Source organism: Hippocampus guttulatus, chromosome 9, assembly GCF_054856545.1.
Source record: "Hippocampus guttulatus isolate MCC_2025c chromosome 9, RoL_Hgut_1.0, whole genome shotgun sequence".
Taxonomy (NCBI): domain Eukaryota; kingdom Metazoa; phylum Chordata; class Actinopteri; order Syngnathiformes; family Syngnathidae; genus Hippocampus; species Hippocampus guttulatus.
Genome location: NC_141269.1, coordinates 10,546,546 through 10,563,475, shown reverse-complemented (window position 1 = coordinate 10,563,475; position 16,930 = coordinate 10,546,546). Strand labels below are relative to the sequence as shown.

At 43.5% G+C, this 16,930-nt stretch overlaps 1 protein-coding gene and 1 long non-coding RNA gene across 6 annotated transcripts in view; one reads left to right on the top strand and one right to left on the bottom strand.

The window, feature by feature from the left end:
* Positions 1-16,930, bottom strand: part of apbb2b (amyloid beta (A4) precursor protein-binding, family B, member 2b) — a 52,067-nt gene that overhangs the window by 4,471 nt on the left and 30,666 nt on the right. For 4 of the 5 annotated variants that reach the window (XR_015101855.1, XM_086120350.1, XM_086120351.1 and 1 more), the window contains 12 exons: positions 14,238-14,363; positions 13,368-13,439; positions 13,008-13,058; positions 11,411-11,496; positions 11,039-11,099; positions 9,156-9,302; positions 8,447-8,574; positions 3,047-3,161; positions 1,832-1,919; positions 1,652-1,732; positions 1,365-1,480; positions 991-1,170 (listed from right to left, as the gene is read on the bottom strand). Coding sequence is in view for 4 of the 5 variants with exons in the window: in XM_086120350.1 (XP_085976476.1) it covers positions 991-1,170; positions 1,365-1,480; positions 1,652-1,732; positions 1,832-1,919; positions 3,047-3,161; positions 8,447-8,574; positions 9,156-9,302; positions 11,039-11,099; positions 11,411-11,496; positions 13,008-13,058; positions 13,368-13,439; positions 14,238-14,363 (1,251 nt within the window). In the remaining variant the exon portion in view is untranslated. The remainder of the gene's footprint in view (positions 1-990; positions 1,171-1,364; positions 1,481-1,651; positions 1,733-1,831; positions 1,920-3,046; positions 3,162-8,446; positions 8,575-9,155; positions 9,303-11,038; positions 11,100-11,410; positions 11,497-13,007; positions 13,059-13,367; positions 13,440-14,237; positions 14,364-16,930) is intronic. The other variant, XM_086120352.1, reaches the window with a different exon arrangement.
* LOC147200273 (uncharacterized) lies at positions 4,632-9,715 on the top strand. Its single transcript, XR_015101857.1, has 3 exons — positions 4,632-4,753; positions 8,016-8,559; positions 9,166-9,715. It is a non-coding gene; the product is annotated as an uncharacterized LOC147200273 (long non-coding RNA).

Genomic DNA, 16,930 nt, shown 5'->3' with positions numbered 1-16,930 from the left:
AAAAAATAATGAGACCATTTCTACTTTGTAACAACATACATGAAACTTGGAGAGAAGAAGATTCTAAAGGTCTTTTCGGTCTTATAATTACCAATCAACAAAGCCGACGTCTGTTACTTATATGTCAAGGTCGGCTGCTTGTATCCATGCCTTGAATCTGAATTAATTCATCACTTCTGACTTGAGTGCACACATAATAGCCTGAATGCAGTTCTTCCATTTACTTTTAATAAATTGAATGTAGTAGAGCCCGACAAGGCAGATAACTTTTTATCTTCCTAATTACAGCATAAGGCAGTTTCAAACTGCCTTTATGGCAAATTGCTGCAAGAGAAGCATGACGCTTGTCCCTTTCAAACACAACTCAAAGAAAGTGGGACATTGCCGCGTCTGAAGTAAGCGAGAGCAACGATTTCTTTCATCACCAAGGGGCAGAAAACAGTTAAATTTGCCGGATACTACCTCGGAAGACAGGAAATTTGCAATTCGTCTTCAACCCCCACATTCCGCATCCGTACGCGCACCAAGATGGGGGGAAAAATGTAATAGGCCATCCTAGAGGCCAGTGAAGAAAACAGCTTTCCTTTGTGTGTGTTTGCAGAATTAAGTAACTGCTACTGGTTGGGGTGGTACCTGGAAGAAGAACTCACAAAATCTCGGGGCAGTTTGTTGCTCACAAATTTCCCCACTCAAAACTATGTAAAGCAACAAGATTCTGTTTCACAGTATTCTGAAACGTTTTTCTCTCAGGGGCCATTTTAGTTTTTAACCGAGGGCATATTCATTTCTGAAATGATCCTACTAATTTATAATACTTGCAGTCGTAGGTTAAATGTTTTGGACAGTCCTACGATGGATTTCCAGGCAGAAGCCGGTGCATGAGACAGATGGGCGGCGGAAATTTGTTTATTCTTGCCTATGCCATCTAAGGTGGGTGTAGCATGGTGGCAAAGTTTGATGATCATTTCAAGGTTTCCTCCAACAACTCACCATACAAGCAGCCTGAACAGCCTCGGACACACTCCCGGCGTTGGGCTCGCACCAGAACACGTGACAGTCATAGCGATGGCCGCCAGCGTCCATGATGAAGGCAAACGTACGTACATCTATTCCCACGCCCATGAACGACAGGAATCGTACGCGGCACTCCACCAGCACTTCCTCTTCATCCTGCGTGGGGAACGAGAGACGTAAGGATTCACATAAAACAGAGTGCGGTTGTCTTCATAAATCGGACCACTGGAGCGGACAAGCTTTGTGTTCTTAAATCCATCATCTTTTTTTTTTTAAATCAATAAGTTTGTTTCTTCACTGTCCAACGCTGCAATTTTTCTGACATTTCAATGTCAGGTTGAGTGACTGACCTCGTCTTTGCTGATGGTGACTGTGGCATCGGCCACATTGAGGGCCACTGGAGTCCAGTCCTCTTTGCTGGAAGCACTGACTAGACTACCTATTGCGCCATTCAGTATGTCCATGCCTGCAATGAGCCGGATAACAGTCACATTTTAAGTACATTACCGGTATTGCACTGCTATGTCGCAGCTTATCAATTGAACCCCAGAATAAACACAATTTAATTTATTTAAAATAAACGACAACTATTCAACTAATTCCAACTCCACCTATTGCGGGTGGGCGAACCACCTACCTATTGGTCTGGCAACGGGCATCATTCCGAGGTAGAGCACCTGAAACTTTTGAACCAACTCAGTCTTTGGTGTGGGGAATTCTGCCAAAATAATACATCAACGGTGTTTAAATGGTTCGAATGGTAATTACAGTAAATGATTTAGGTACTGAGTGATGATGATATGGACTAAGTACCAACCCTGTAAGGGCAGGTCTAGTCCTGCCTGAATCCTGTCCTGGAGAGAGCCTCCTGCCATCGCTTTGGCATTCTTTCTCTCAGTCATAATCTGAATGTGGGTGAGAGATGGGGTGATGGCAGGAGGGAAGAAAGGGTGAGAAAGGCGGGGCAGAAGACTTGTTAACTCAGTAGAGTGTTCAACAAGAATGCAGATGCAGTACTGTTTATTATTATTATTTTTTAATCTTTATTGTATTTTGAATTTTCCATTTCAGCGTTTAGCTGATCTTCTCCGGTATCAAGGTGAATGAAAACCTCCGACGTTAATATGGAAGACACATGGACGTGCAAATGACTTTTGAATTTGATTATACCACAAGCATAGGAGTGGATTGGAGCTTTTGTGGATACTATTTTTATACACAGTAAATTTATATACTGTAGTGCACTACCACGATGACTACAACTACGTTTTGTTGGTTAAATGGCGATCTTGGGTGGCAAATAAATAAATAGAGACCGTCTTAGAGATAATAAAGTCATAACATTTTTTTTTTTTAACATTCATTGGTTTGTGGCTTCCTCGCACATTCCAAAGACTTGCATCTTAGGTTAACTGAAGTTCATAAATAAATGTGAGACTGTGTATGGTTACTATCCTCTCCTCTTTCATCTATAACTGCTTCAGACAACAAAGTGTATGCAGAAAAGTGGTGAAGATTGCACGACTGTCTGTGTCCTATGTGTTGTGTTGTGTTATTTTTGTTATTTTGACTTCAAAATGGCGCCGCGTGAGTGGCTGCCTTTCCAGCAGCTCCTATATTTTGTTGTTCTACTTCTTCCTTTCATAACTTTGCTGCTGTGAATCGGGAATTTCTCCATTGCGAGACTAATAAAGGTTTTCTTATCTTATCTTATCTTATCTTAAAGTCAGCGGGATTAGGCTTTAGCTCACACGTGACCCGAATGAGGAAAAACACTGTAGGAAACGGATTCATTGATTTGTTACATGAAAAAATCTATTTTATATTCCTGATCCTGTTGGGTCATTTTGAGGACATGTAATGTTTTGCACCATTTGTAAGGAGTCTAATAACTAGCATAATATATAACATGAAAAATGTTTTCTCTTCACATTCCAATAGAACGTGTTATAGCCATCCATCAAATAAGAATACACATGGTCTTGAACTCTGTGTTGAAATGCATTGTTTGGACATATATGCCTTGTCATACCCGGGAGCAGATCTCATGGAGGCTGGTGGCGATGGCTTTGGCTGGCGTGTCACAGCGGAACACATGGCATTTTAGGATCCTTGTATTTTTATCCCGTGCCACGTATGCAAAATCCCTGTGAGGAACAGAAGAATCCAAAATATCTATTTGTGGAAGCAGTCAAACAAGAAACATAACTGACCATCACACGTACAGGAGGTAATAATGAAAGATATTATGGAATCCCTTCCACACAGTTCAAACAGCTTCAATTCGTCTGGGAAGACTTTTGACATTTTAAATTTGTCGGGATCGTGGATGTCAATTGATCGGACAGAGGGCATGTTCTAGTTTAGCAGCTCCCCAACTTTTTCTTAGCCCTCAAGTATCATCATCATGACCACGAAAATACAATTGCATAGTAGGCCAAAGCATTGATCGAAAATGAGGTTGTATTGCTAAAACGTATTCTTTGTATTCAGTATGTTATGCATGATTTAAATTCACTCTGCAGTTGGAATATTAACACTGTGCCCTACATAATAAAAAACGAAACAATGACTTCATCAAAGTAATGCACATACACTAAGAATCTAATTCAAAATGTTACCGAAGAAAAACTGTTATAAAGATCAAATGCAAATGTTGATTTGAATATAAAAGTTAAACACAACCCAACTGTACTTAAAAAATGCACGATGAAAAGATACGGTAACATTATGCACAGTTTGAACATTTCATTCAGAAATTCGGGTGCGCGACGAGAGTGAGCCCACCTATCACGATTGGTACCGCACTTTGAAAATAGCTCTTGTACTTAATCCCAAACGTGTTTGATCGGGTTGTTGTTCTCTACAAAAACCATCTAAGCACGCTACTTGTGGACTTTGTGCAAAGGGAACAGGAATAATAGAGCATTTCTTAAACTGTTCCCGCAAATGTGGTACCATAGAATTGTACAAAAGAAAGACTTTCCCCCCCCCCAAAGTATGAAGGAATTCACTTGTTACAACTATGTGGGACTTGTGGTCGGACTGATGTCACTTCGAGACGGATGAGAGACGAGCTGACCTTTCCTGTTATGAAAATTACACACCCACACAAACACACCCACACTCATATACGCTATGGCCAAGTAGACAGACCCGAGAGATCGATAGCGCAGCGCGACGTGAGAGCGAGATAAATAGAGTGACAGCAGGCGGCGGTACTGAAAAGAGGCAATTCATAACAGGAAGGAAGGCGCAAGGAATTGGATCGCCACTGAGAAGAAACACACAAGCAAAACATGAAACGCACAAACATGCCGATACATATACGCAAGAACGGTACATTGCAATAACCCTCCTGGGAGCTTTGGGCATTTTTCCACAAAACAAATAAATAAATAAATTCTCAATGCAGAAGGGCAGTCGCGGCGGCTCGTTTAAAAAGCACAAAGAATCTGGTTTCTCTGGGATGATCTAATTTCTCCCTCTGTCTGTGTGCATATAAAATAAAAACATGTTTGCAGACAGAAAAGGACAGAGGGGGGGCCACTCTCATTTCCTAAAGGTCGAAAATGTGTTCATTTCATGCACACTCACTTGGAAGGGGGTAGAGAGACGGAGGCACAGAGGAAATGAAACAATAAGAAATGACGGAGATGATGTCGAGATGCAAAAGAAGAGGAGAGGAATATGTTTACCTCTCTCTGGAACCACGGAAGCCAGGAGGGAAAGCGCAGAGGTTAGTAGAATATAAGAGTTCTTTTCATTCCCAATTGTGACGGTAAAATGCTGTATTGACAATCAAACTGGCATGCCTGATCAACGCAATTATTTCAAAACTGCATTCGCATGCAGTCAAGGAACAGTTAACATCTATCATGGGGGGGAAATTGCCTTCAGACCCTGAAGGCCCAAAACGTACTGTCGGCTCAAACATGAGGACAATTCTATGGCAAAATAACCTGCTGAGATCTGAGTCATATGACAAAGAAAACGCATCTGAATGGTAATTGCAAATTACAGTCTGAATATAGTTGCTGCCAATGAGACAGTTTGACTCAGAACGTGCAACTCTGTTTCTTAATGCGGCTCCTGAGAACTTCTCACATTTAGTTCAAATGATTTAAACTTTGACACTTTATTTAAACTAACTTTTATAGAGTATACTAGTATTTTACAAGATTTTGAAGGAGACTTTTTATTAAAAATTTGAATTAAAACGGGTCCACGTTGTATTAATAAAAGGTGTCAGCCATTGTTCCATCAAAAACACTGAAGATAGATATTTACACCAAATATATAAAGACACTTGTCAAACTCTGCTTGAAACTGCTCTGCTTTTTTTGGGGGGGGGGGGGGGGGATGCGGAGCATGGCCTCTCTTACCATGACAACTCAGGTCAAGCTAAGCCAAGGGCTACTCAGAGATGTTTACCCATCTGCATCCAGACTACAAATGAATAATGCTTGCGTAAAGCCACCGCTGGCTCATGGAAACGGCACAATTCATAACATTCTCAGCGGTTCTCTCAGAGTCTCGACATATTTTTAGAAACTGTCCAAGAACAACATATATACTTGGTTGTTTAATTTGACACTTTAGGTCAGCTAGCACTCCAGAGACCCAGCTATTTGTCTGCAAAAAAAAAAAAAGTAAAAAGTACATTTTCCAAAATCTGTTCCCTTGAATGCATTTTTACATGTGCTCTAGCCATGTGTGGTGGCACTCCAAAAAACGCAAAACAAAATAATTTCAAAGAATTTGTGAACAAGCAAACCAATGAATAACAAAAACATAAATACTTGCCTGGAAAAAACATCCTTGGACGAGAAGACAATCCGAGCAATTAAGTGGCAAAACATGAAAAGTTTCTCAAATAAAAATTGTGCGGGGAAAAGCAAAGAGGTGCCATGGGGAACTATTGACGCAGAACAAGTGGGTCAGGACAAGGAGGAAATTATTATTATCGCACATTTGAAAACGCCAGAAAGATAAAAGTTAAGAGTGTGTGTTGGTGTGCACACGTCTGTTGGGGGAAATGGGCTAAGGTATAACATTTTCCACACAAATCACATCATCTCGTGCCAACGCACCCGAAAATGTTAAGTTTAATGTGGGAGTAATTTCTATTGCGACAATGGAGTTTAATGGCCCATGGGAGGAGTGGCAGCTGATCGGGAGCACATGCACACATTGTTGTGAATGTCAATACCATATTTACAAAAGAAATCACTTGCGTCTTGTATCTGTCATAGCAATAGACCTCATTTCATCAAACCATCATGTGAACACATAAGAAGAACAAAAAAACCTACAGGCACAGAAACTATCCTATCCGGGCTGATGGTTTTGGCCCTTACTACTACGATTACAAAAAATACAATAATGTGGATAAATTACTCACGGCGGTTTTGTTCCCCCATTTTGGGAAGAAATCTTTGAGACGCTCTGCATATGAGTGCACGCTCCTCAAGCTGCATGCTGCAGATCCAGTGGGTAGTAAGTAGAGCTCCCCCTGTCCCATTTCTTCAGCTAAGCTCCTCCCCTATCTTCTCTTCTGAGCCGCCTCTTCCTCCTCCCTCATGCTGCTGACTGAGATGTTATCAAGCTCTCGAAATAAGAATGCTCCAAAAATAAAGGTTCGGGACTTGAGAAGGTCAAGGTCAATTTGTCTCACATGGGGGTTAAATACAGTGTGTGTCTGTGTTTTCTAAATCCGCAACGTTTCCATGACAACATCAAAATTCTAAAGTGTTTTTTTTTTTAACTGTAAAACATAACTTCAGTAGTTTTAAATAGGGGAAAAAACGTCTGCCAACATTTGAAAATTAAATGTTATTGAGCAACCTGGGCATCTGTACTTGATTTTTTTTTTTCCATGAGCGAGAGAGGTTCAGTTTTTCTTGAAACCGTCAGGAATTGTACAATGAAGAAGGAGATATTTTGGTATTGTTTTTAATAATTTAAAATAAGTTTTCAACGATGGCATTCCAAACTGTGTAAAATTGATTCACTGATGAGTTCTGTCAATTTTGTGGAAATGATGGGTGATTAACTCTGTCTTAAAGGGGACATGAATTATGGAAAACTGACTTTTTAATTGCTTGTACACAAATTGCTGGGTCTGGGTGAAGTGTACAATTAAAACAACCAAGTCAGCCATTTTTTAGCTGTTTATTTCCCCCCCCCCCCGGATTGTCTGCAAGCGAACTATTCTGTATTTTATCCAATTTACTTAATTCATTTGCATTATACTGCATTGAGTTCTGCATCCCTGACTTGGCAGCCAGGCTGGGCAAAGAGCCGCCATTTTCAAGTGAGTTTTGCTGCCAGATTACTCAGAAGCACAATTAAGTGCATGGCAAAATATAAGTAGAGCTGCAGTGTTTTGATAACTGGTACATCCTCGAGTGTACGGCTTCTTAAATTCATCGAATAACTTGAATAATTTAACTACAAAAAGTTTGACACAAAATCTCTGCACTGGCACTTTGCAGGGAACATTTTCCCACATGGAATAATGTTAATGCAGTCGCACACTCGCTCTTTTTGTAGAAAAAAAGTTGGCGCGGTGGCAGGGAGCCAGGAACGAAGAGTTAGTAAAACGTTTGCATACATTTCACAAAGAAGACAAAAGGCAATGTGTACCACAGCAACACGTCTACAATCGCCAACACAAGGTCACGTGACATCAACTACCGTAATTAAATATCGCCTCCCGCTGGGGTGGGGAGGAATTACAACTTCCTGTAATGCAAACCAAAGGCAATCGTGTTACTGAACAAACACGATGAAAACACGCAATAAGGACGAGCTGCAGATGAACGTGACTCACGGTGAGTCATGCGCGACAGACCGCCTAATGGGTTAGACAGTTAACAGCCAGCCAATTCTACACTCTTATTCGCTGATGCCCATGACACTCACCAGACCAGAGCATTTTTTGCGAGTGAATTAACTGGTAGATTGACATAAATGTACTGTTCACTTGGCTCCAACAGGCAATTCAGTCTCTTCCTGTGGGACACAGCGCCCTCTACTGGATCATCTTCCTCTATCCTCCCACCACAGTGTCGGGTGAGTCGATTATTCATGATTGGCTGAAAGCCTTCTTCGCGTTTTAATTGTCCTTCACCTTCTTACAATAAGGAGAATGGGCAGCGAAGAACAAATAGAGGCGAATGTGAAGGGCAGCGGTGATGTGTTTTGTGGTGAACAAGAAACGGTAACTCGCCCTTTCAGTTCATGCAGTGCTTCGTCATGATAATTTCAGATTTTGTTCAGTCCCTTCATCATCAATGATCTTTCTCCCTGCAGTCAAGTCATCCGTCTTGTTTAAAAAGTACACCAGTGCGGTAACACAGTACTGTAGTAGGAAATATTAGGGCCCAGGTCTAATTTAGGTTGCCATTACGTTGCCACGGTAACCTACCTGCCATTGTCACGACCAACGCCCCAGACGCGGATGCTGGCGATTGGCTGAGAGTGAAGGACACTGCGGTCCATCGGGTCAACCAGGTTCAACATATTATCCTGCAGCAACAGGTACATGTCCTTCCCCTATACAAATGAACACAAACACACGCACGTTTATTAAGCGTGCAGTATTAACGTTCGCCAACGGTGACAGCTACAGTATCTGGAGCTTTTGTGTCATGCCTCTTATGACATAATCGGTCACGTTGGATGGATGCAATCGATATGGATGAATGGATGAACGTTCCCATAGACGTACTCCAAAATGGAACAGAAACAACTGTCACTTCCTGTGGGTGAAACGACCGTGTGTCCCAAAACTTTAGTCTACATGGAGCTGGAACAACATTAATAACAGAAAACTGGATGAGAAAATCCATCTATTCTCTGAGCCGCTCAATCATATAAATAAGTTTCTTTCTCTGACGTTTGTCAGTTCCTTTCGGCGTAGTGCACAGTCTCGGTGTTCCTTTATTAAATATACACACAGACTTCAGAAAAAAAAGCAGTAGGAAATGGATGATGTCTCTTCAAATGAATTGCAGCCACCCCAGAGAATGAAAAAGCTTGATAATATTGCTCCTATTTTTCATCACTTCATTTGGCTGGCTTCCGGCTCTCGATGTCAGTCTAACACTGTCACAAAACACCACTCTCTCCCTCACCTCGCCCCAGATCCCGACTGTGTCTCGGATGTCGTTTTTGGAGTAGGACAGCTGCCGTATGCAGTTGTTCACGGCCACGCTGCTCTTGCCAGGTGCCAAGTCCTCCTCGGCCATCTCCACCCATCCCAGAGAGCGGACTGCAAAACACTGAGACACACGAGCAAAAAAAGACCACAATAAACGGAGTCACATGGCCAGAGACCTGCAAAGAGCACCTGATTGCACCAAAAAGAAAATAAATTCATTCATTAGTGGGGGTCATTTATTCATAGTAAAAAAATCGAATTCACTAAAAACCATTGCGTTCTCCATAACAAAATGTATTATTCAGACTAATGAGACAAACTAATTATTTTGACTTGTGTTGTACAGCAATGGTGGCTTCATTACCACGCCATCAATTACACTAGTTATTTTCAACACAAGATCATAAAACTCCAAAAGTTTATCTACACTACTTATCCAGCTAAAAAGACAACCAAGTATGTAAACCTGACAGAGTGAATGTATTTTAAGAGACTGAATTTGTTAAAAATAAAAATAAAGGACTTCAGAACTTTTGTCACATTTGCTTTCACTGGTATATGTTAACCCCTGATGCAAATAATATCAGTTGCACAATACAATCAGGGGGAGACGAACGTTCATCTTGGCTGATACAGACAGGAGACGGCAAATAGAGCGAGCCGCGTCTCCATCAAATATTTATTGCCCGGTCAGACAGGACTCTGTCACCTTGTTCAACCCACTACAACAAATAGCCACGATCCCAAACAAAAGAGATGATCATCTTGTAATTTTACATCCTTTCTCTGGATTATTTGGAGTAATTAACGGCTAAAATGGGCATGTCAGCAATCAACAGACAAGTGCGAACATCTCTGCAGATAGGAGAGCCACACGATAAAAATGTAAACAACGGATGTACTATGTGAACTTCTGCAAAGTGTGCAATGGATGACCCGGTTTATAAAGTAGAGCAATGTGTTTTATTTATGGAAGACAAAGTGCACTCCACATTTTCAATGCAGGGATGTTTGGGTGAGTGGGCCCATTGAGTGTCTGTCTCACTCTGTACTCTGACATTCAGTGCAGGTAAATAGGCTATGGAGACACTCAAAACTAGGCAAAAGAAAATAATTTGTCTTGTAAGTCACTAAAACGAGTCCGGGACTGTGTCAAAAATTCCACTTTTACAAATATAATGGTTGCTGGACATCACTGCATGGGTGACTCTGCATTTGGCGCAGGGGAGGCAGTGCAGTATCATATCCAGCAGATGACACTGTTTATCTTTCTGTTCAGTAAGCATGTCAGACAAGTGCAGTAATTACGGTGTGCAAATACACCCGTTTTCTAATCCTGATAATGATCTTCTTGTTATAATCTCCTTCAAATCGGCCTTCAAACCTGACTTCCTATGACAATCTGCACACATTACATTTAAGAATTATAATCAGCATCTCAAATATATGTTTATGAAAACGGGTTTTGTACATATTGATTCTAAACTCCTGCAGATGATGTACAATTCTGTGCCGTTATATTGCATGTTTGTGTCTTCTTTAACTCATTCAGTACCAGCCAATTCAAGACCCCTTTTTTTTTTACCCTAAGTCTTGGAAAAGTTTAGTATTAAGTATCTGGGGTCGAACGTGTGGAGTGTGAAAATTCATATAAATATGTCTTTGGGAGTGAATGAGTTAATTGCAATGTGATAGTGGCGGCATTAAGAGGTGGATTACATGTCTTGAATAGGTTGAACAGTCAGAAAGAGCAAATAAATGCAGACAGGAAGCAAGTGCCGCTAATGTTCGTTATCACCACTAGGTGGTGCTATCAAACACATCTTCGAAGGCTCGGTTTGGTAAACTAGTCTTTACTTTTGATTGTGGATCACTGTTGCCGCTGCTCGAGTCGTCTTCTTCCACTGCTGGACGGTTCCTGGAAAGAACATCAAAGGAAGCTATGGAATGGAGTGATGCCGTTATAAGATTAGCAATGGAGTAGTGCTGTGGCGACCATTAGCTCCGCTGAACACAAATCCACCAGAGCAGTCATTACACTAACAGACATCCATTTCCTGACTGGGAGAGTACATTTCCTGCTTCGTCGAAAGTTATTCAACAGTGATTAAACACTCGATAGGAGAAACTAACCAGATGCAGGTGAAGCATTGTGTAATTGAGTCACAAGAGCAGAGAGAGAATTTAAAACTACAGTATGATGGTTTGGCAAAATTGATGTGATTTTACCTTAACTTTAGTGATGCATAGCGCAGCGTTGCACCCTCAAACTCCTTTAAGCTGGGGTCAGGGTTCACCGTGGCCGCCTGCAAGTCCTGGTGTGCAGAAACATTCTAGTCAGAATGTAGGACAACAACCAAAACGCACATAAGACCTAAAAGCCCTCTTCACATATGGAACCATGAATATTGTGTGGTGAGGTCAGTTATTATCCTTTACTCTGGTGCATGAATAGAGAAAGCCTGGGTCAAGCTTTTTATGTTGCGTTTTCCCCACTTCTTTGGAAACCCATGAACAAATATTTCTTTATACGTTTGGAAAAACATTGGGTCAAGTTTCAAAATATTTCCAAAAAGAACAACTGTGTTTCTGCATCTCCAAACATCTGCCTCACAGAACAGTCTATTTTAGTTTTTCTAATCATCTTCTTTTCCTTCCGGCTCGTCTCATTTTGTTAAAGGTTGCCACAGCGCATCATCTTTTTCATCTCCGCCTTCCTCTTTCATCCTCCTCTCGAACACCAACTGCCCTCATGTCTTCTTCCGTCACGACATCTATCAACTTTCTCTGGCTCCATCCTCATTATAAAGTCGAACCCCGTTTAGAACATTTCCACAGCTATAATGTTTACATTTCAAAGTTCTGATTTCATGTAATTCATTTTCCATTTGCCAATTTTGCTTACAACCAACACCTTTATTATAACGTAAACTTCATTATAATGACCAGCTTTTTCCTACAAAAGGCCCTCGTTACAACGAACCACAGGAAGCTAATTGCTATAAAATAATAATAATATTTAATATTAATAATAATGTATGTAATATCTCTGTAATAGGAGGGCATTGAGGGCTGGCGTGAGGATTCAGGCTGTTCGACTGACAGTGTTAGCAGGTGCCTTTGTTATTTTTGAGGATAGAAGAGCATATTTTGCAAGGGACTGTGCTCCCGATCTCATTTTTACATTTATTGATTTTGATGCATGGACCCAGGATAGTCAAAACGTGACTGTCGATGAATCAACTTCAAGCTCAAAGCGACGTTGCGGATTGCTGAAGACAATGCATCAGATAGTTCAACCCCTAATTTGCAGTGCACCGGTTTTAAATAGGCTATAATGCAATTTGATGTCAATATTGTACATCATATGTAAAAGGCCACGGCGTGCATGTGGAAGAAAGGCTAAAAGGACAAAAAATTGTCACAAACCATTAAACATTCAATTCAAACATGCATCCAAAGTGCATAGCAGAGTGCTCTGGCTGGATGGAGGGATGGCAATGATGCACTTTTGTGTAACAGGACATGCTCAGACATCAAGCAAAGGGAGTTTGCGTCGTATGTACAAACAGTCTGCGCAAACACATTCATTTCTATGCAGCAGGAAGAAGGTTGAGTGAACAGACAAGAAAGACAAGTGTGGTGCTGCAGCAGCGAGATGTCTCTGCTCATCAAGCATATGACAATACTGTGCTCGTCCGGTTGATGTTAGAGCTGCAGCTCGCACATGCTGTCCAGGTAGTTAATGCGGAGCATCTAATGATAATTAATCCACACAATCACAGCTTGAGGTGGCGATAAGGCTCAATAAATGCATGATACTTGCCTTCCACACCTCACTATCAATCTTCCCGCCAAAATCACCCCACATGTGTTTCTACGAATGGCGTTTAAAACACAAGTACATATATAGTTGGGGGGTCAAGGTTGAGAGGGGGAGTCAAGGAGAGAGAGACAGAACAAAGCGGTTAACTAACTTGCTCACTGCACACCGGTGTTTGTTACAATGAGGAGCAACTCCAGGAAAAACTGTTAAGCTCCAAAACCTTCCTTGCTCCTATTGAACATTCACCGTTCCATGTAGAATTAGTAAAATATGAAAATACATGACAATCAGCAAGAATTTCAATGACTGGAGAAGATTTGAAAAAAAAAAAAAAAGGGCCAAAAGAAAAACTTTTCCCACCTTGTCTTTGTCTTCTTGATGCTGGGGGGTGCACTCTTGATCTGACATCCCCTGTAGCGATGTAGATCGGGGCTATACAGAAAAAAAGGCATACAAATGAGATACATTATTTCGACCATGTTTCGAAAGAGGAAAATAGGTAAAATAGTGAGTGATAAAAAAAATCAAATCAAAATTAGAACTTGCTGCCCAATTATTAACCAAGGAGATGGGAGGTGTGTGCGATACGGCTGTGACACACACAAATGTCAACAAATGAATGTTCCACAAGTTAAAATTTTCTGTCAAACTGTTCATCTGCTCTGTCCTGCGCTCGTCAAGCACGTCAGATACAGAGCACAAATGTGGAATTACACTGATTGAAACAGCCGTAGCCATTGCTAGACCGTAAAAACCTTTCAATCGCTTTTCAAAATTTTTCTATGGGTAGGTTTCTATGCTCACAACGTGAAATGAAGTGGCTAAATGTAGCACGCGCAGGTGCATTGAAATGCGAGGCAGAAAACATTGACACCAGATGGATGTGCTTGGATGGATCGTGGCCCATCTATCTGCCAACCTCAGTCAATCCGTTCTAAGTCAATGTTTTATCTAGCAGCTCTCTATCAATCTGCTTTCCTCTCCGTGACTATCCATCATTCTGCATGACTGACTGATTGATTGTCTGACTCTTCTTGTGTTCAACTCCGCCACTGGATTATTGACAGTCTTCTCTCTGCCTTGCTCTCATTGCTTGCCTGCTTTGTGAGGTTGTTTCTTGTTGTCAGGTACACAGGAAACTAGAGATTGGGTCATGAAGACTAATTCTCACCGCATGTTCAGACCATGTCCATCAAGGCCAAGAAAAGAGGCGCGTGCAGTTTGACTTACAAAATAGCAGCTGTTGACAAATCCGCATGTTGGCAGAATGTGTTCGTGGAGAGGCTCCACTGAGCTGTCGGAGGTGGTGCTCCCAGAGCGGGTGGAGCCCCTGAAGAAGACCTCGGCCTGACATAACTACAGACACACATACAAAAAAAGGTAAACACATGCACTAGCAAAAGCAAAGCGGTGAGAGGTCAGCGGATATCTCCCGAGAAGTCTTAAATGCAAACACTCACTCACCAAATTATTAAATACAGTGCCCGAATATAAGACGGTGTTTTTTGCATTGAAATAAGACTGAAAAAGTGGGGGTTGTCTTATATTTGGGGTCTAGACATTAGACCCATTCGTGACGCTAGATGGCGCCAGATATTATTGAAGTGAATACTGAACTTGACTCCCCAGGCCAAAGTGAACTCCTGTCACGAAGAATAAAAATAACGGTAGCACGAAGACGAAAAATAAAAAATAACGGTAAGAAGGAAAAGAGAAGAAGATAATAGAAGAGATAACAGAAAATGCAGAAACGTAGTGACAATCTGGAGAAAAGTAGGTTGAAGATCGGCCAGGTTAACCGGCAGCTGAGGAGGAGTTATGATGTAATTTACATTTCAAAAACCAGAGGCCCTCTCCGTGAGCCGTCACCTTACCGTGGTAGAGGGGTTTGTGTGTCCCAATGATCCTAGGAGCTAAGTTGTCTGGGGCTTTATGCCCCTGGCAGGGTCACCCATGGCAAACAGGTTCTAGGTGAGGGACCAGACAAAGCACGGCTCCAAGACCCCTTATGATAAAAAAAATTAAAGGATCTCAGTTTCCCTTGCCCGGACGCGGGTCACCGGGGCCCCCCTCTGGAGCCAGGCCTGGAGGTGGGGCTCGTTGGCGAGCGCCTGGTGGCCGGGCCTACACCCATGGGGCCCGGCCGGGCTCAGCCCGAAGAGGCAACGTGGGTCCCCCTTCTCATGGTCTCACCACCCGTGGGAGGGGTCAAAGGGGTCGGGTGCAATGCGAGCTGGGCGGCAGCCAAAGGCGGGGACCCTGGCGGTCCGATCCTCGGCTGCAGAAGCTAGCTCTTGGGACATGGAATGTCACCTCTCTGGCAGGGAAGGAGCCCGAGCTGGTGTGTGAGGTAGAGAAGTTCCGACTGGATATAGTCGGACTTGCCTCCACACACAGCCTGGGTTCTGGTACTAGTTCTCTCGAGAGGGGTTGGACTCTCTTCCACTCTGGAGTTGCTCATGGTGAGAGGCGCAGAGCAGGTGTGGGCATACTCATTGCCCCCCGGCTCAGTGCCTGTACATTGGGGTTCACACCGGTAGACGAGAGGGTTGCTTCCCTCCGCCTTCGGGTGGGGGGACGGGTCCTGACTGTTGTTTGTGCATATGCACCAAACGGCAGCTCAGCATACCCACCCTTTTTGGAGTCCTTGGAGGGTGTGCTGGAGAGTACTCCTGCTGGGGACTCCCTTGTTCTGCTGGGGGACTTCAATGCTCACGTGGGCAATGACAGTGAGACCTGGAGGGGCGTGATTGGGAGGAACGGCCCCCCCGATCAGAACTCGAGTGGTGTTTTGTTATTGGACTTCTGTGCTCGCCACGGATTGTCCATAACGAACACCTTGTTCAAACATAAGGGTGTCCATATGTGCACTTGGCACCAGGACACCCTAGGCCGTAGTTCGATGATCGACCTTGTGGTTGTATCATCGGATTTGCGGCCGCATGTTTTGGACACTCGGGTGAAGAGAGGGGCGGAGCTGTCAACTGATCACCACCTGGTGGTGAGTAGGCTCCGATGGTGGGGGAAGATGCCGGTCCGTCCTGGCAGACCCAAACGTATTGTGAGGGTTTGTTGGGAGCGTCTGGCAGAATCCCCTGTCAGAAGGAGTTTCAACTCCCACCTCCGACAGAGCTTTTCCCATGTTCCGGGGGAGACGGGGGACATTGAGTCCGAGTGGACCATGTTCCGTGCCTCTATTGTTGAGGCGGCCAATCTGAGTTGTGGCCGTAAGGTGGTTGGTGCCTGTCGTGGCGGCAACCCTCGTACTCGCTGGTGGACACCAGCAGTAAGGGATGCCGTCAAGCTGAAGAAGGAGTCCTATCGAGCCTTTATGGCCTGTGGGACCCCAGAGGCAGCTGACGGGTATCGACTGGCCAAGCGGAACGCAGCTTCGGTGGTCGCCGAGGCAAAAACCCGAGCGTGGGAAGAGTTCGGTGAGGCCATGGAAGCCGACTTCCGGACGGCTTCGAGGAAATTCTGGTCCACCATCCGACGTCTCAGGAGGGGGAAGCAGTGCACCACTAACACTGTGTACAGTGGGGATGGGGCGCTGCTGACTTCGACTCGGGACGTTGTGAACCGGTGGGCAGAGTACTTCGAAGACCTCCTCAACTCCACCAACACGTCTTCCTTGGAGGAAGCAGAGTCTGAGGACCCTGAGGTGGGCTCTCCTATCTCTGTGGTTGAAGTCACCGATGTGGTTAAAAAGCTCCTCGGTGGCAGGGCCCCAGGGGTGGATGAGATCCGCCCGGAGTTCCTCAAGGCTCTGGATGTTGTGGGGCTGTCCTGGTTGACACGCCTCTGCAACATCGCGTGGTCAACGGGGAGAGTGCCTCTGGATTGGCAGACCGGGGTGGTAGTCCCTCTTTTTAAAAGGGGGGACCGGAGGGTGTGTTCCAACTACAGAGGGATCACACTCCTCA